At 42.3% G+C, this 19,807-nt stretch overlaps 1 protein-coding gene across 5 annotated transcripts in view; it reads right to left on the bottom strand.

The window, feature by feature from the left end:
- The window catches only part of nek7 (NIMA-related kinase 7), a 90,419-nt gene that overhangs the window by 30,399 nt on the left and 40,213 nt on the right, over window positions 1–19,807 (bottom strand). For 3 of the 5 annotated variants that reach the window (XM_084548484.1, XM_084548483.1, XM_084548485.1), the window contains exons 8-9: window positions 16,679–16,773; window positions 7,127–7,240 (exon numbers count right to left, since the gene is read on the bottom strand). In XM_084548484.1, coding sequence (XP_084404610.1) covers window positions 7,127–7,240; window positions 16,679–16,773 — 209 coding nt within the window. Of the gene's footprint in view, window positions 1–789; window positions 4,277–7,126; window positions 7,241–16,678; window positions 16,774–19,807 lie in introns of those variants that run through there. The other 2 variants (XM_084548482.1, XM_084548481.1) reach the window with 1 other exon arrangement.

Below are 19,807 nucleotides of genomic sequence, written 5' to 3'. Positions count from 1 at the left end.
TCCTCCAAACATGGCGAGTGGAGTTTATACCAAAAAGTAAAATATTGGTCTCATCTGACCACATGACCTTCTCCCATGCCTCCTCTGGATCATCCAGATGGTCATTGGCAAACTCCAGACAGTCCTGGACATGTGCTGGCTTGAGCAGGGCGACCTTGCATGTGCTGCAGGATTTTAATCCATGACTGCGTACTGTGTTACTAATGGTAACCATTGAGACTGTGGTCCCAGCTCTCTTCAGGTCATTGACCAGGTCCTCCTTTGTAGTTCTGGGCTGATCCCTCACCTTTCTCAAGATCACTGACACTCCATGAGGCGAGATCTTGCATGGAGCCCCAGTCCAAGGGAGATTGACAGTCATCTGGAGTCTCTTCCATTTTCTAATAATTGCGCCAACAGTTGTTGCCTTCTCACCAAGCTGCTTGTCTATTGTCCTGTAGCCTATCCCAGCCTTGTGCAGGTCTACAGTTTTGTCTCTGGTGTCCTTCGACAGCTCTTTGGTCTTGGCCATGGTGGAGAGGTTGGAGTCTGATTGATTGAGTGTGTGGACAGGTGTCTTTTACACAGATAACGAGTTCAAACTGGTGCAATTAATACAGGTAATGAGTGGAGGATAGGAGGGCTATCCTGCAGGAATATCCCGCAACAGCCACCAAACAGCCATGAAACAGTGTTTTGAGACCATGTTAAAGCTATTTCCTTTCAGAGTGTAACTGGAAATTAAATATGTTTTGATTAACAGGCACAAAAAAGCAGAAAATGTGCCAGTGTCCAAACATGTATGGACCCAGCTGTACTTACCTTTACTCTGGTATAATTTGCCTCGAGAGCATCTAGACTGAACCATCCCCACTGTAAACTCAAACAAGAAAAATGTCTGCCTTTCATACAATGGTCCTGAACTACCGGTCTGAAACTGAAGCTCTGTATTCACTAGTCTTGGTGTCTGGCAGTTTGGATACATGCTCTCATCCTTTTTTATTTTCTGCACAATCCAAACCTGTTCAGACTTCAGAATAACGAGATGAAATGTGAAACCCGTTAAAAACCCGGTAAGAGCTTCAAAGCACTTCACTCTAATGTTCAAAAGAAATTTGAAAGCTTTATTACATTGAGTTCGCATACAAGGCATTTTTTGATATGGGCATTTTTTTCATTTCACATGAAATGTTCAGAAAACAACTAAACTACGCAGACAATAAATATTAGTTGCCAGTATTTTACTCTCTTGACAACACGTGGGCTCTTCCATAACAACTTCAGAGGGCAGGGAGAAAGGTAAACAGAGCGAAGCTAAAAGGCCCGGGACACAGTACTGGTACGTGTTACATACAGACAAGGCATCATCCCTAAAGTGACTGAGCACTCTGTATTAAACATCCTGCTTTTGCTTGTAAACAAAAACCTTAATTGCAGAGATAGACTCTCTATCTACGGTGCTCTGGTGCAGTGAATGGCCTTCGATGTACAGTAAATGCATTTTAAAGCCAATATGAATGCATCAGGTGCTTTAATTAAATGTATGGGGGGAAGAAAAAAGACGCAGTTTCTCCTGAACCACTTGAGAATCTATTTTTGGTATTCTGTTATTAAACAGTTAAACACTACCATAGTTGGAAACTCTGTAAAACTTTAAAAATAAAAAAGTGCTTTAAAGCAATAGCTCCCCCTTAAAAAAATCGATAAAATACTGAAATGATTTGGTGCTATGCAGTTGATCTTACTCAGAGAGCACAGAAATAGAAGATTAACACACACACACACAAAAATGCTGTGTGAATAAAAGGCGACACAAAAGGAACAAAATCCAAGGACAAGGTACAACAATTGAAAACAAAAACCGCAAACTCTGTATTTGCAAGTCCCAAACAAACAAGATACTAAACATCTCCTGTTAGCCAAAACAAAATAACTTACATTTTGTTGCACCCATAAAGCTTTGCCTTTATGTATAACACATGTTAATAGTACTGAAAGTTAACAGAAAACTGTTGGAGTTCAAATTGAATGACGGGTTAACAGTCTATTTGACAAAACAGAATTCATAAGACACTGAAATAAACCGCTATCAATCATCGTTTAACCTACTACACCTTCGATGGGGACTCATAGGGTCTGTTCAAACCTTGGATTAAGATCCGATCTGGGCCTTCCGATCACGTAAAAGACAGGTGTGAACACCCCCAGGAGGGATTTGAGAGATCCGATCTCTGACCATATTTGGAGGTGGTCTGGGTCGCACCAGTCCACATTCCGTTGGTCGTGTGAATCCAACAAGTCACATTAAAGACCTCTTATAATCAACTAGTCAGCTGAGTTTTGCTTCATTTGAATTTACAAATGAAAGTATTTAATATGAGTACGCGAGTGTGATTTTGTGTTAATTATTAATGAGTACATGTTGATGTATGATGAGCCACATGTGTTTAAGTATTTCCTCACTCACTGATGTCTTTATTTATCTTTATTAACAGAGATTACGGTGCGTATAGAAGTTATGATCTGAGTTTTGTACAGGTCTAACTAACATCAGGGTGGAGATTAATAAATAATAATGTATGAAGTCAAAGTCATGCACATAAAACAGAGCTGTTCTCGGTTCTGGAGCAGCAGTAGAGATCTATTTGAGACATGTCGGGGTTTATTCTAGATCTGGAGACGCATTTTTAGTTCCAGGTCTGAACACACGTACCTAAAGGTGGTCACATGTGACCAGATAGCCCAGATCAGATCTTAATGCAAGGGCTGAACTAGCCCACTGTCATTATGTAAACCTGTGGTAGTCAGCGCTGGTCTTTTCTGACCCACTGTAAACCTGCATTAAAAAAATATATATATATATATATATATATATATATATATATATACTGTATGTATATCATCATTCCCACCTTCCAAATGAATAAAAGGTCTTTAAAACCCTCTATTTATACAGAAGTTTTATTCTTTGCTATGTACAGTAAAACTAAATTAGCCCCATTGGTGCTTTATTTTTCAGATATATTTTTCATAAAAGATACTTTTACATGATATGAGTTCCTTTCTGTGTTGTGACTTTCCTCTAATCTGAGGACACAAGTTGGGCACACTGCGATGTACTTCTAGAGTGGACAGCCTCAGTGGGAAAGTACCTCTCATGTCATATTTGTTATTTTTAAAAGACACACACAGAAGACACTGCAACCTACGCAGCAACATTGACAACCCCCTTGTTGAGTTAGACTACCTCTCTGGTGCGTCAGATGCATCCACCGGACCGTGGGGAAGAAAAGCCGCGTTTAAGTTGAACCGGAAAAGGGGAATATTTTGATGTCAGTGACTAAGGTAAACAGCACGTGAACAACTGCTTTCATGCCAACTAGGCTGTCAAAAAAAACAAAAACAAAAAAAAAACAGAGGCATCCTGGATTTTTCAAAGACAATACATAGACGTCAAAATGACTTACATTCAAAGTGTTGCGAAGACATTTGCCCGTGTTCTCCCCCTAGCACTTCTCAAGTCTACCTTCTAAATAATCCTTCCTTTTCTAATACATTCATTAGACATGATCACCCCGCCAGCCTTCCAGTACCAGGGTAAAAAAAGTGCAGCACAACAACACTTTAACCATCAATTACACCATCGTGTTACGTCTGAGATTTTGCTGTGGCCGAGTGAACAGCTCTTCACTTTAATTTTAGCTAAAAGTTTTCATTTTCTTTTATTTTTTTTTTTATTTTTATGTCATTTGCTAACTGAAGGCCTCATGTGACACACCGAAAGCCTACAAGAAATAATATTTGAAACTGTTGAACACTGAACGTTACGATCTTCTCGCTTTGGCTTCGTTTAGCTGCATGGGCAGAGGACGTGCTTTGAAGCCAACAACACGACAATACACTGATTTTTAAATGCGTGATAACATTACTGAAGTCTAAAGGAATGGGAGATCCAGAAAAAAAAAAAAACTCAATAACCTTTACAGGAAAAAAAAAAAGAAGGTTTTGGGTTTCGGTCAGATTATAGACTGTACCATTACTGTTACATGCACTACTTATTACAAGGAGATAAACTCTCAAGTTTTTGTAAAAAATCTGAAAGATGTGTTACGAGTCCAGCATAAAAAGCAAGTAGGGACGGTGGAGAGGAGTTCTGCGAGGCATAGTGTGTGTAACCCTGGAGGGCTTAGATGCCCTGCGTCGCGTTCTGCATGTGTTTGGCAATGTCGTACACGTAGGTGATGTCCGGCCTCTTCTCTGGGTCGGGGTTGATGCACATATCTACCAATTTCCTCAGCTGGTGGAAGGAGAGAGAGAGAGAAAGAGGGTACGGGGTCGGGTGGGTGGTTGGGTGGGTGGTAAAGAGAGAGATAAAACAGTCAATGTCACTGCACTCACTCAGAGTGAACTCCAGAGAAATGAACAAACCGCTCCAGTTGACCTCTTCCAGCGAAAGCAGCGACGGAGCAACAGGTAACCAAACTGAGACAAAGATGCAAAGCCGGGCCGCTAATCGCGTATCAGTCCGTTGGATCCGATTCTACCCCAGACACACACACCCGCCAAACGCGTGCGCACACACACATGCACGCCGCCGCTGCCATCCGGAGACGGCGCCTGCACTTGAAGCGGAGCGCGGCGGCTGATTGGAGCAGATAGACAGACAGGCTCGCAGGCGGAACAGCCACCGCCAGCCATCATTAAAAACAGAGACGATAATAAGAGATAGAGAGGGAAGAAGAAGAAGAAGAAGAAGAGAAAAAAAATACATCTACACGAGGTCGCTATGGTAACCATCTGCCGACTTCCTGGCCGCTGTTGCGTGGCACTGGCTTGGACGAGCTCTCATCAGCCTCGGTGTATAGATGTGTGCGTGAGCGAGAGAGAAAGTGAGAAAAAGATGCAAATTCAGACAGTCTGAGAATTAGTCGCACAGAATGGAGATGGGGAGGGGAAACGGGGGGGCTGGGGGGGTGCAGAGATGCAGATATGTAAAATATTCATGCGCTTCTTTGCATGGCGAGTGGGGTGGGTGGGGAGTGTCAGGTGGAGGGTGCGGGGAGCTAGTGAAGGGAGGCGTGGGGGTGGTGGGGGGGGGGGGAGCATAGACGGAGATGGTTAAATGACACAACAAAGATGAGCAGCTGACAGTTTGCTGCCGATCCTTCAGGAGCATTGTTTACATCCAGACAGGCGCTGCAGGCACCCCCCTCATCTCCATCTCTCCATCGCCCTGTCTCTCGCTCTATCATTCCCTCTCTCTTTCGCTTTGTCTTCCTTTCTCCTGGATGGGGGGTGACATGTGGGGCAACGCAGAAGCTCAGCGTGGTGTGTGTGCATGCGTGCGTGTGTGTGTGGAAGGAGAGCTCTTGTAACAAATATACACTTGCATAATTTCTCTTGCAAAGAAAACACACACACACATGCAGCACAGGGGCTTGAAATACCTCACAATTAGCCTTTATCAGCCTAATGAAGTAAATACCACAGTATAATAAAAGGCTGCCTCTGGAGGGTTTACTATTTGACTAGAGAGACATGAATAAGGATAGCCCCCATAAAATTAACCACTGTGGGCTTGTGTATGCAGATACACTGATAGAGAGGAACGAATGAAAAGACACAATAGGTGTAGAGCAACTTATTGGCTTAAATCCACCGAGTATGTATCACTTACTTAATATTATAACCTTTTTTGCTGCCATGTTATTATGGCCCAGGCAGCCTTTTTGTTTCTCTTCACTGCCATATGGCAATAAAACCGAAAAAACTTTGACCAAATAAAGTGCATACTTTATGTTCTCTGTAATGGGTTACGCAAGTCAAGCAGGAAAAACACGTTTCTTAAAACACAACAGAATGAGTTGTATGAAGGTGAGTCGCCATTTAGAGCTGAAACACATTTATTTGAATAACTGTTAAAAGCAGAAAACATGCTCAGATTTTAGGCTTTCAGATGTGAGGGTGAGCTGTTCTCATTTTTTTAAATATATTTTTTGTACTGGATATGATTGTTGACATTGGAACAGGTTAAAAAAAACCAAAAAAAAAAAAAACACAAAATTAAAAACTACTGAATATATTAACAAATGATAGAATCTAGTGTTAGTTTTCGCTCCCTAAAGTAATTTGTTTAACCCTGAAACGTGAAAATGTTGAAGATATTTAGATCCCTTATCACACTCTTGTGTAACATGCATCAGCTATATCTTGTATTTGTATCACGATCAGATTCTACATGTACGTTTTAGTCAGATGGATGTTTATCTCTTTCCTCCTATCCTTCCTCTTCTCTTTCTTTTTCTGTCTTTACCCGGCCGGCCTCAAGCCGATGGGTCCCTCCACATGAGCTTAAGGTTCTTTTTGGCCACCTTTGTGCTCGCTCTGGAGTTCTCAGACTCTGGGTTTTGTAAAGCGTCTTGAGAAAATCTGTACTGTTATTGAGCCTATATATTTAAAATTTAATTGAAATGAAATGAAATGAAATAAACACAGGTATGATATGAGGGGACATCTCCACTGTTAATGTGTAGGGACACTTCATGTAAATGTAATAACGAATAGAGTCATTGTGAAATGGGTCAAATACCTGCAGTGGATCTGCATGCATGCCTGCGAGTCGCTGTCAAAAGGTTTTGCGTGTGTGAGCAAATGCATTTAAGAGAAACAAAAAAAAACAAACAGAAAAATATGCCACCCACACAAAGAGAGCACACAAACACAAAGCCATGCAGATTCACGCACATGCCACCAGTAATCAGCAATAAGGCGATCTTTAACCGCAGCCCGACTACGTTACATTCGTGCGCTTCGCAGAATTACAGCAGATGATTTAACGTTTAGTTAGGGAAACACGACACGCTAGCCCATTTAGTTTCACCCCACTCTCCAGCGCGGCCAGATGCTTTTGATATGTGCGTTTAATTTTCAGACGGCCAGAATCGTAGCCAGTCTTTTGATCACAGAGTAATATCATCTTGTACTACAGCTCAGGCACATGGTAGGGATTTCACGACCATATACGAATGAGTTTAATAGTCTATACGAGTAAAAATCAGGCAACTGGCAGAAAGAAAGTCAAGCCTTTGTTTTTTTTAACTGGATGTTCAGGAGTCAAGACTACTGTCAGTCCACTATTAGTACTTACCTCCTCTGAATAGTGATCTGAGGGAAGTGGGGGGTAGTCACACTGTTCTATCTTCTTACAAAGGGAGTAGAGGTTCATCTTATCCCCATAGAACGGACTCTGTAAGGCTGCCATCTGTAGCACAGAGGTATCGAGAGACAGGAGAGGGACGTGGGGAGAGAAACGGGGGAAAAAAGACATGAACAAAGAGTGTCAGAGAGTGATGTTAAAACAGCAGGAAAAACAACCAATAAAACTCTCAGCAGGTCCTACAAAGAAGACACTGTACTGCATGGTAGAAGAAGAAGTGTGCACCGTTTACTGCCATTGAGATGGATGTTACTGATTAAAGTACAGACTGGGTGTGAGAAACAAATAGGAAAGAAAGACAGCAACTCAATATCTGACGTTTTGTGTACAAATAAATACAATCTGTCTTTTTGGGTGGAGTATGGATATAAAATGCAAGTGAACCAATACAAAAACCAATCCCTGAAAGCTTCCCTTAGCTCGGGTGTTTTTTTTCTCCAGCCTGCTGGCCTTTTCTGGGATGCTGCTTCCAAAACTTACATGGGGAAAATGAGAGGAAAAACAGAGCCGAGAAAAAGGAAGAGGAGCACGAGAGAAGAAGAAGGAGAAGAAGAAGAAGGAGAAGAAAGGTGTCGAGGTACGGGAGCAGAGAATTTTTCAGTTTGCTGGAGCAGCAAGAACTCCGTACTCTGTAGAAAACAAACGCAAGCAAGCGGAGCAGAGGTAGGGCAAATGGGAACGGGAAGGAAAAGCGGAAAGCATGAGGAGACCTTTGCTGGCGAGTGGGAACCGGCGAAGAATCCTTCCTGCTTTTCTAAGAATAGGAAAACTTGAATGCTATTTTTTGCCAGGCTCACTGACTGACTCACTTCTTATCGTTTTAAAAGGCGCACCTACAAGGGGAGGCCCGCGGCGGACTTGTGCAACAAGAACGCTCAAATATTTTTAATGCGATTCTGTGCTTTCGAAATAAACACTGCAAGTCTTAAGTGCTCGGCCGCTGCCACGAACACAGGCGGGGCAATTAGCTGCTTGGAAATATTGGAGCTTGCAGATGTGGTTTTTGTTTATTTACAGAAGAATATCACTGCAAGGTGGGTTGCAGCAAGGGTACAAGCAACATATCAAAGGAGATTTTTATTAGGCATTCTTGGGGAGTCTTATGCAAAATGCTACGTTGCACAGGAGATTTATATTCCAGTTCAACGCCCTGCACCTTTTTTTTTTATTTTAGGTCAGAGAGCCTTGAGATGTTGCTGTACATCTCAATGACTACTAGGAGGGAAGACGTGTCCTCTAGTCCCAAGTGAAAGCAGGATTTAGATTTCCTCTTTCGTGCGTTTGCAGGCCGACTACGACTGTCTAGTTTTGTTTAATTAGTAAGAATCTCCAGTTCAAATGTGATCTTGGTGGATGTTTCTAAACTTCAGATGCCTTGATAGCAGAACAAAGATGGCAAATTGGAATGAAACGCACTCATTGCTATAATAGGACAAGATACAGGAGGAAAAAAAAAAAAAACATCACAGGTTTAGCAGTGGGCAGATGAAATTTGACACATTATTATTTCAACCACTTTTCAGGTGTCTCTGCATTATTGTTGGAGTAGGTACAGTATGTGTTTGACAGCCTGCTAATTGGTAGTGTGAAACATGAGAATAAAGCCTCCACATATGAATCCAAATGGAATCCTTCCATACAGAATACAGCGGGTTGGTGTGAATGTGCCACCTTCCCAATATCAGGCACGTTACAGTACTTCTCAGTTAATAGGAGCAATGAGGAAAAGATCTGAAGAGAATTTTGCAGGGAATTAATGTACACGGTTAAGGCTCTGTCTTTATCAGCTCCCTTGCAAAGTCTAGAATTACTGCCAAGTGCTCACCGCTTCACTTTGGTGCGAGGAGCTACGAGCATAACTCACTGGCGCGGCCCAAAAAGTGCCGAGCACATCATCAACTTGTACACAACTTCATCACCGCAGCCTTCAATGAAAGAGGTGTCAAGCACTGATGGCGCACAGACAGAAAAGTTCTCGTTTCCTATCGGGCAGATTTTTGACAGAGTCTCTGTCTCAGCTTCCTTCCAGTGGTGAAGTCGAGATGACGGCAGCAGAATCCCAGCGGGCCATCTCTCCTCTGGACGTAATTTACCATCACACATTCATCCGCCCTCTTAATCAAACAGACATATTAATAAAGTGCGCCTCGCTAAAACACACAAGAACATTAAGCAAAGGATGTCCCGCCATCCATCTCTCCGAGGACACCTCTCTCCCTCTGCTCAAAGCGTTACTACTGAGGCTGACGCAGCAGGCGTCTGACAGTGATAAGATGCCTGTGGAAATGCATATTCCTGTGTGTGTCAGCAAGGATACACTTCTGTTTGTAACAAAGCCTCGTATCTGTGGCTTGAGATTTCGTACAGTGATCAATATGATGACAAATTAACATATGTGCGCGTAGCAAAGCTTGAAAACAGGAGTGCATCCTTTAAAATGCATACTCACCAGAGACAGAGGAAAAAAAGCTATAGTAAGCAGTTTGGGTATGGACGCTAAATTTTTTTCGGGGCTCCTAAATAATACACAACTCTTTGGGAATGTAGAAAAAAATTATTTTATATTTTTTAAAACGAATCATTATACATTATGCATTTTAAATAATAATAATAATAGTAGTTAAATAATAATACATTTTAATTTCATTTTTATTCGTATATTTTTATTTCTGGTGTTAGAACTGAGCTATTGTGACCAAGCAATTTTCCTTGTGGATCAATCAAGTCTATCCAAGTTCAAATCTAAGTCACATTGTTAAGTTTTTGCTCAAACGACACACTCTCCCCACATTTGTTCGGGTCACCAACACTGAGCCCAAGAGAAACATAACAATGCTCAACTTTGTAAGCAATACATAAAAATGACGACATAAAGAAGTCTGAGAGGTGAAATAACTTAAAAAGTTATTCCTCCAATGTGGACGCCAAATATGATGTACATTAAATGTGGTACCACAAATAATACCAAACCTCCTGCGAGTACATCACCAACTAATCAGGCATTCGTGTCAGCCTATAAATACATCACATGCACAGTGAGCGCCAGAGAACTTCAGATTTCTAGTATGAGTCATCTGCCATCGAGGTCAGCGGACGTCTTGCACCGTTCGTTTCAAAATCAAACCACTTTCCAATAAGCACACTGAGAGCTCAATAATGCAAAATAAATAAATAAAAAAAGAGAGGGCAGTGCCAGACGGACTCCGGCTCAGCTGGCTTTCTTTCACAAGGGTATGAGTCTGTTCATGCCCATGTTTAGGGAAAGAAGAAAAAATAAAGATGCCAACTACTTGCTATAAAAGTTCATTTTAATTTCAGTGTGTTGGAAAAGGACCAAGTGGGGAAACACTGTTAATTGCTTTATAACAAGAATATATTTTTTTGTCTCTCTCTCTCTTTCTCTATATATATATATATATATATATATATATATATATATATATATATGCACACCTATTAGCACTGTACAGGATGCAGTGTGCATTTTGAAGAGTTAAACAGCGCTTTATGGAGAAAAGGGGGGCAAAAAAAAAGAAAAAACAAGAGTGAGACAGAAGCAGACATAAAGAGAAAAAGAAGGAAAGCAGCCAGCGATAGACACCAGGAGGCAAAGGGTTAAACAAGACCCCGTCGTATTTTCATGCATCTTCTCCTTTTGACAGATGAAAAATGTCAACTGTCCTGTTTGTATTTGGGAGTTTTTGCACTATTCATCTGCTTCATTAGTGCCTGCTGCTCCTAGCCCTTGACAGCTGCCGGCCCCCTGCTCTCACAGTGCGTACACACACACGCACACACACAAGCATAAAGATGCATACCCCCATACACACACACACACTCTTACTCTCCTTTTTCCAGACTGTGTCGTCGCAACGGTTTAGATGATTGACTCACTCTCTGACCTCTGAGGCCCTGGTGTGTGGGTGTGTGTGTGTGAGAGAGAGGGAAGGTGTGTGTGTGTGTATGGTTCATTGATATTCAAGAGACATACAATGCACACGCATGCCTGCTGTCTGTCTAAGGGGTGTGAGCTGTTGGTGGCAGAACACGCGCACACCCTCACACACACATACAAGCGCACACGTCCCTTTGCACCTCTATATTTCTGAGGACCTGCACTGACATAACACCTTCCCTGGACCCCCTTGACATAACAACAGCTAACCCCTCACCCCGGTACCTAAAACTAATTCTAACCTTAATCCCTAAAAACAACGCCTCTGAAGGTCTACCCCAAAACGAGCACTGGCAGAATGGCTTAAAAAGCAATGTTTTCTCACTACTACGACCTAAAACTGGACCTCACAAATGTACATAATCCAAGTAAACACACACACGCGCCCCTCCTTTGTTTCTCAGTTTCTCTTCATTTGGCCAGGTTGAGCTCTCCCCAGCCCAGGCATGTAAAGCTAGCATCCCCGTGCGTGTAAAAGGTCTGGATAGGGCCTTCCAGTTTAATTAACATTGATCCCACTCCCTCTCCTCAGCTCCTCTCCCCGTACGCCAATTAAAAGAAGCTGCGCGATGCTTCCCGTCTTCTCCCTGCAACCCCCTTCATCCCTGGAGCCTCTACAGCCTGGGACCCAAGTTCTCGCTTACTCATTTATAAACACACATATAATTATAGCAAATATCCCATCAAAATAACCACTTAAAGGTTAAAACACGGATGCAGGAATATAGTATGTGTTTAGTGCATGTTTTTCTGTCTCTTTCTTTCTTTCTTTCTTTCTTTCCCTTTTCCCATCTCAACACTAACTACTGAGGAGAAGCATGACTTTTTTATGTGCTCCTTGGCCCCTTCAAGCAGCTTTATGATGATATATTAATCAAGGCAATAAGTCACAATGCAGGGACAGTCATTAGACATAAACCTACACCCAGTGGAGTCATCACTACTCTACTTCAACATGCTAAAAAGGGAGGAAGGACGGATGAAAGCAGAGGGAAGGGAAAAAAAAAAATCTGAATGAATGGGCTGAGTTGAAAGCGGCAGATTGTTCCAGTGGGCTGAACTTTTGAAGAACACTGATTAAGAGTGAGTTCTCGTGTCCCAGTCTCACCGCGGCTAAACTGAGCGTTGGTGTTTGAATTATGAATTTTAAAGTATGAGTTAAGACATTTCTTGGATGTGCACGTCTTCGCTTTCTTGTTGAGAGACGGAAAGACGGGGAAAAGGGGGGAGAGACATCAGTCTGGCTCTGTCCAAATGTACAGTGAAGAAAAAAATTTTGTTTGTCTCATGGTGTGTTATTAGCTTAATGTTTAACAGGGAAATAAGTTAATGGTCTTCAGCCTCTTATCCAATGTTAAACTAAACTTTTGAAGAATATCTTAGATCAACTCCAACAAGATTATGGTTAGAAATGTTTCTGTGGGACAGACGGAGAGCAAGCGTAAGTAGGATTGGGGATCAATACGTGTATACAGAGGTGGAAAAGCCTGAACTACAGTACACAGATGGGTTAAGTAGCTCGTTGGACTCGGCACAGCAAGATACTGACAGTGCTATGAGGAAAGTGGATGTTAATGCATTAAAAATACAAACACAGTATGAAAAGAAAGTTGAAGGATACCCAGTTTTTGTTTGCAAAGAGCCTCACACTCAATAGCATACAGAGAGCTAGCCACAGGGGCAGCTCATCACATGCAAACACCAGCTGCTGAGAACCCAGCATTTTGGGGCCTCATAAAACCAACTGCAAAACAAGAGGGGAGGGCGTGGAATGAGGCGGGAGGCATGAGACACGGGCGCAGTCAGCGGTATGGATGGCTGAGCTCCATACAGGAAGGAGGCACATTCCAGCAAAGCGTTTCAAGAGATTCTCCTCCTCCTCCTCCTCCTCCGACCTCTATATCAAACAAGGTAACCGCAACACGGCTGTACAGTACGACGGGGAGACCTACAGCGAGTGTGTAAAATGTGTAAAATCTTTACAGGAATTATTAATACAAGCACGAGGTGGTTTTTGACTACAAGCGGACTTGCATTCTCCTCGACTAGCATGCGACCAAACCTCTTCCTTTCCTTTCCTTCCGGTCACGCTGGGAGACAACGCGGGCAAGCATCATTGTTTACCGGCGTAAAGAGGTTTGTGTGAAGGGCACAGGGCAGGGTCATGTGATGTAATGAGGTTAGACAAGGGGAGAAAGGGATCAAACAGAATGGGAGATGAAGATGGACGCAGATACAATGACCAGGTATTGACGGACATACCCTTCGGACCCGCTCTCAACCCCCGGGCACGAGAATGAAAAATGCAGGCTCTCTCAAATGGAGTCGTTTCACACATAAGGAACCAAACTCCCTGGGATACAAACCCACACATTCGTGGACGTGCGCACACACACGCACACACACAAAAGAAAAAAAAAACAGCACGATCCTCAGCCCACTGTATGTTCAGAGTGAAATCAATGAATACCAAAGGGATCAGGCGCGGATTTCTGTGTGAATTCCTTATGCCTGAAGGTTAAGTGAGGAAAAGGAAGGCATACGGAGGGGAACATAGCAGAAGGCAGGAGAACAGAGCAAAGAGGAATGGTGGAGAGAGTTTTGGAGAGAAAGAGGCAAGTTTCCTGACACTGAATGCACTGTGGAGCCCTCTTACCAAGAACAGTGGAAGCAGAGGCTGCTCTTCAAAGAGAATATGCATGGCGTGGTGAGCGCTGCTCTGGTAACAATAAGGTTGTAAAATCTTTATCTCCACAGGCTCCTTGCATGGCTCACCTTGACCTGATGGCTGGAGTTCTGTCTCTGCTCTTGTACATAGCAGTTTTCTCTCTGAATGAACACCACCTATCTCTCTCTTCACTCCAGCAATCCATAACCCTGTTCTTACTATTTGTTATTTTCCCCGTCCACTTCTTCCCCTCTGCTCCGACTCTCTCTAGCCTTCTATCTCCTGCTTCTTCACAGTCTCTCTTATGACTTATGCAGCCTATGCCCATGCTCTTCTCCAGCTTCATATTTTGTTCCTATATGCATCCTAAACTTTTTCACCCTGCGTGTTTATTCCTCGCCATCTGACCTCCTCAGGGAGCAATAAATCTCATTTATTTTTTTCTTCCTTCTCTTGTGCTCTCTTGCTCTTTCCTTGCTTCTACTTCTGTCTTATCTCCATCTTACTTCTTCAGCAGTCCAGGGTGTGACATCCATCCACATCTCCTATATTAAAGGAACATTTGGCCTTGACTGAAACTGTAGAATAATAACCCAATCGGAACAAAATGCCCAATTGTTTCTTTCTTGGTAGAATGATTAAATTCATCCTGCCCCATGCAAATGGTATTTCTGCAAGCAAACAAGTAGTTTGCTTAAGTTTCAATCAGGCTAAAGAAACAAAAAAGTCAGTGCTCAAGTTCATTCTGAATTCTGTGGAATTTCAGAATGAACAGAGTAATAGGCGTTTAAAGGCTTCTGCGTCAATTTGACAGCATAGCTACGACGACAGCCCTATGCTGACCCTGGCACTGTAGCCTGACGTGCACCTCCCCAGAAATGCAACTACGTGCCCTGGCGACGTAGACCGCAAGAGCTGTGATTGGTCCGCTTGGTAGTAGCGCGTTTCCGCTTTACTATTTCCAACCGCTTCTCAATCTCCGCAATTTTTGAATTGACTGTTTTGGATCAGTAAAAATGGAACACATCGCAGAAAGGTCAACTCAGGATGTTCGGAGATACAAACGTTTGTATGACTCGTCTTCAGTCAGGGCTCTTGCACCATTTTAATAGTCAAATTTAATGCGACCACAACAAATATAATTTAAGACCCGAAAGTGTCATGACAATTTCTGTGGTAGAAAATACTCTACTATACTACACATACTAATATTTATTTCAATCCCGCAAAAAGACTTTTTCATTAGGGACCTTTTTTTTTATATATAAAGAGACAGAATAATAAAGACACAGCACCGACTAGTGTTTGGGTGGTGTTTTAAGTATAAATGATTCGCACCGGTGTTGGCCAAGTACATAGGTTACGGTGTCTTTGTACTTTAAATGAGCCTTAAAGAGTGAAGTTACGATGAAGACAATCTTCAGTGGCGTCCACATGTCAGGCTATTAGCTACAACGTCTTAAAACAGATTCAGCGAAAGCAACACCACCTTTAAATTCATCAGAAAAACATAACTCAACAAGCATGCAAGGGTTTGGATGGGGCAACAAAAGTTGACATAAAAGTGACGATGTAAAATTTAAATGATCAAGTGTTATTAACTGTTAATTATTAACTTTTGTGTCGTTGGGCGAAAACAATCTTCAACTACGATCAAACAAATCCTATTGAAGAAATTGCGTCCACATGTCAGGCCATAAACTTAAGATTAAACCAGATTCAGTGAAAGCAAAACCAATTTCATTGCAACTAAATTAACTACACTGAATGGCCTTAATTCAACAAAACTATTCAGGGTTGCTTTAATTATGATAATCATGATACTTGCGGAAACTATGTCAAGACTAATGTACGCCACCAATCTGTGTTTTATTAACAGCAGAAGTAACATCTTCCATGTCGACGCACATGCACGCATATAAAAAGTATAAAAAATAAATAAATAAAACTGAATGTGACCTACAGCACCCTCTGCTTTCAGCCAACCACAGCCACTCACTGCCGCAGTGCACTGTGGGGGAATTAATTAGCATGAAGGACTGCGGTCTCTGAGCAACCATGACCTGCAAGCTGAGCGCCAACTTCTTCCTTGCGCGTTCTCCACCTCTATGCCTGAGGCGCTGCAGAGAAGGTGTAGTCACTGGTGCGTTGAAACGCAGCCCAAATGATCAGCAACTCTGGGGAGTTTGCAGAGACCCAGGAAGGAAAATGTGGGTGTTTCCTTTAGCCAACAGTAAGTTTCAGAAATCTGTGCCTGTTTGTGTGCATTCGGTGCACGTGAAAGTTGTCAAGGTGCAACGTCGGACTGACTGCTGTCATCCACGTCCATCATGCTTCTGCTCTTCCTCACTCTTCCCTCTTTGTTGCCTCTGCTGTGTTTGCTCCTCCCCGGCTTGTCTCCACTCAGTGTGGTCTGCAGCAGAGCCCTGTGGTGTTTTGCTCCAGACTAATCAAACTAGTCAGTGTCACTGGGCAGACTTATCTAAAGCACATGGCCATGTCAGGTCCTTTCACTCGCCAGCTCTTCAATGTTTAGCAGGTTCCCAGGCTAAAGAAGTTTAACTCAAAGAGTCTTAAAGACCTCGGCTCAGACAAGGCCACAGGGAAGGGAAGGGAAGAGCAAGCAATGCAGAGATATTTATTACCATAATGTGTTTTTTTTCCTGAATGTAAATATAGTATAACCATATGGAAAAGTAGGGGTCCTAAATGTATTTGTATATATACTTTGCAGTACTCTTTATATGCCGGATTGAGAATGGTTTGTTTGTTTATATGTGTGTCTGAGCCGATGTGTTCTCATGTCACTCCTGCTTTCGACTGCGAGGTGACAGTGTGTGCACATATTCCCATAGTTTACCTCGTACAGCAGGCATCCTAGCGACCAGATGTCAGATTTGAAGTTGTAGCCGTTTTCATGTATCCTCTCCGGTGACATGTAGTAAGGAGTACCCACTGGAACGCAGAGGGGAGGGAACGGAGGGGAGGGGAGTGGGAGTGGGAGAGGAGGGGGAGGATGAGAAATGGACAGAAAGAGAAAGAGGTAGGAAAGGAAAACAGGACAAAGGCAGAATGAAGGTTAATATATTTATTTATTTTTTGCATTGCAAACCCACGCTTCTCCAAAATTCCAAATAACTGACACAACTAATGCACTACAGGTGAACAATGGAGGTGTAGATTCAAATCTGTGACACAACGAGAGGTTGGAATATTTGTCACATATCTGCAGGAGCGCCATAAAAGCATCGACTTTAATACACACTACCTCTGTTTATTCTAAATAAGCTTTAAGAAGCTATAAGATGAAATTTATTAAGGTTATATGTCGTCATACACAACCAGACTGTGCATGCAGTTGCACAATAAAGTTGCATGAATACTGTACTTACAGAACACTCATACCCGCTCACAGAAAATATACATAAATCAGTTTTGATTACTGGGGCTCAGTAATGATCTGAAACAGTAGTCGGACAATACGCCCAGGGAGCAGCGGTGGAGCCTCAAAAGCTGCCCCGTTTCTGGTTCTGGTTTTTGAAACTCAAGAATCCCAAACTGCCACGGCGAATGGCAGAGCTCCAGAAAATCAGACCATCGCCCAACTGGATGTAAAGAGGAACAACAGCTCGACATCATATCCACAACACACCGCAGGAAGCTTTGGAAATTTGCTGTTTTCTTAGCCCAGTTTGACTGACTGCTTTTTCTTTTTTTTTCTCATCTGCTTTCTGTTTATTGTGATTTCCCATGTAAAAGTCTATCAAGCACATCCAGCAGAGGTTTTCCATTATTCACATATGGTTACAGGATGGAAATTTCAACGGCGCTCTAATGTGTGCTGAGAAGCTCTGCGACTGTACTTGTTGTACAACAGCTTGAGCAAATGTGATGGGAATCTCTAAATGATCAGCATCGTCTTGCGTCCTTCTAAGGTTCAATACTGATTATTAATAGAATCATCTACGCAGTTTAAATGCTGTTCCCTCTAAGCCAGAGTTCCCAGGTTTTAAGCCCAGTCAGACATGCCATTGCTCACTTCGCCTCCTTCATCTGGTGTTGATGGTGTGCACATTTTTTAAATATTATTTTGTGGTATAATTAGTTAAATGTGTACTTGTGAGACTGGAAATAAATTCAGTTTAAAAACATGTTTTTTACCTTATTTGTATGTTACTTTGGACAAAAGCGACCTGCCATGTGAATAAATGTAAATTCAATGATCTAAAAGAAATTCCAAACCCAACACTCTTGCCCTCTAGCATATATAAAAAAAAATGTGCATTGGGGAATTGGTAGATAGAGCTAGGGGGAAGAGTTTTTATAGACAGTAACTGGTAGTTTACTATAAGCACAAACAACTGCAGCGGGCTGGGGGAACAGCTCTCAAGTGGAAAGAACTCAGGAGAAAAGTCAGGCTGCACAAAAACGGAAAGAAACGACTCACATGTGCACACACATACACACAAACCCTCCAGAGCTATTCTGCACATTAACAGGTCTGAAGAAAAGCAACTAACGTAATTGCAATTAATAAAATTATTACAGGATGGGGGGGAGGGGGCCATTACATTTGAAGTCTACGGAAACCGAAATGAAAGCTAGCACTTTTAATTTTGGTGCTGATCTAATTGGGTTGAGAAAACATGCTTTTATCTTAAATGTGCGATTTTGAATAATGAAGTGTTACCTGTCATTCCGAAAATAATCGGCATCTGCGCAGGCAAGAGACGGAGCAAGAGAGCGCAAGTGGAAGAACAAACGGGGAACTGGGGATTGCTGTTTTAATTGGTCATCAGGTTGGTATTGTGGTTTATGTGTGAGCTGTGAGGTCTCGTGGTGCGGTCTGAACAGGCTCCCCTAACATTCATTATTAGTTGATTAAAAAGAATCAGCCTCTCTTATGCTAATAGTTGCATAAAAAAAAAAGAAAAGAAAAAGAGGCAGCAGCAGCAGCAGCAGCGCCGGGCTCAGGCTCCTTCAGCATGCTGAATTAAGGGCACATTACTTATTCATGCAAATAAATTGAAAGTCATGTTGGGATTGATTTCCATTATTGTGAATAGCAATGACAACACTGTATTCTCGGCATAACAGGATAAGCGTTGTTGCATAGGAGGTGAGATGCCATCGACTATAAAGAAGCCACCACTTCTTAATCCCCGCTGAATGTACCATAAAACGAACCCAGAACTTGTGTGGTTTTTAAATACATTTATTGACTCGATGGCACAGGCGCAGCAACTCTTAAAAACCTAAAGCTTTTACGGGACCATTTAAATACTAAATATTTCAGAGGGAGTTTCCATTAATGGTGTAAGCCCTCTCTAATCTGCGCTCTATTAGCAGTTTTACATGTCTGCATTTCGAACAGCAAGCGAGATTCTGCTGAAGTCTCAGAGGCTATGACTGAAGAGCTCATTCAGACCCGGAGCAGGAGTCTGGAAACCTCTTCTCCAGCCTGTTTTAACAAGTTTTAAACGTGCAGCTCCAGGCAGCAGCAAAAGGCCGGATAGAACATGAAGTCATGAGACGTTCCTATTATGTTTTTCTTTTTATCTATATGTTCTACTGAGCCCGTCACCTTTGATCCGTCTCTCTGCCTACCTCTCTGTTCATGATGTGCTTTGCTTGCCTTCATAAGACAACCAAGTCTTCATATAAATGTTTAAATTACAGCCAGCCAATCCGAAGTCTTTCTAATTCCATACCCTCCTCCTCTATTTTCCTTTTCCCTCAGTACTCATCGTTAACACCGCTCTCATTACAGGTGTTAATTGCAGGTATATTATTTTACATATTGTCGCCAATTGGCAGTAATAAGTAGTAAATCATTCATGTCTCTAATGGTTGCATCAGCTTCCCTGTTACTACCATTTTTTTCTTCTTCTTCTCTCGCCTTAAACCTGCACACCCATCCTCAGCACTGAAATGCTCAAATTGTGACGTGGGTGTCTTTTTTTTTATTTTTTGTCAATCTCATGTCTGG

The sequence above is a fragment of the Chelon labrosus genome (genome assembly GCF_963514085.1).
Source record: "Chelon labrosus genome assembly, chromosome: 7".
In the NCBI taxonomy this organism is placed as follows: domain Eukaryota; kingdom Metazoa; phylum Chordata; class Actinopteri; order Mugiliformes; family Mugilidae; genus Chelon; species Chelon labrosus.
Note: the sequence above shows the minus strand (reverse complement) of the source record. Positions and strands in the feature narration are given on the sequence as shown.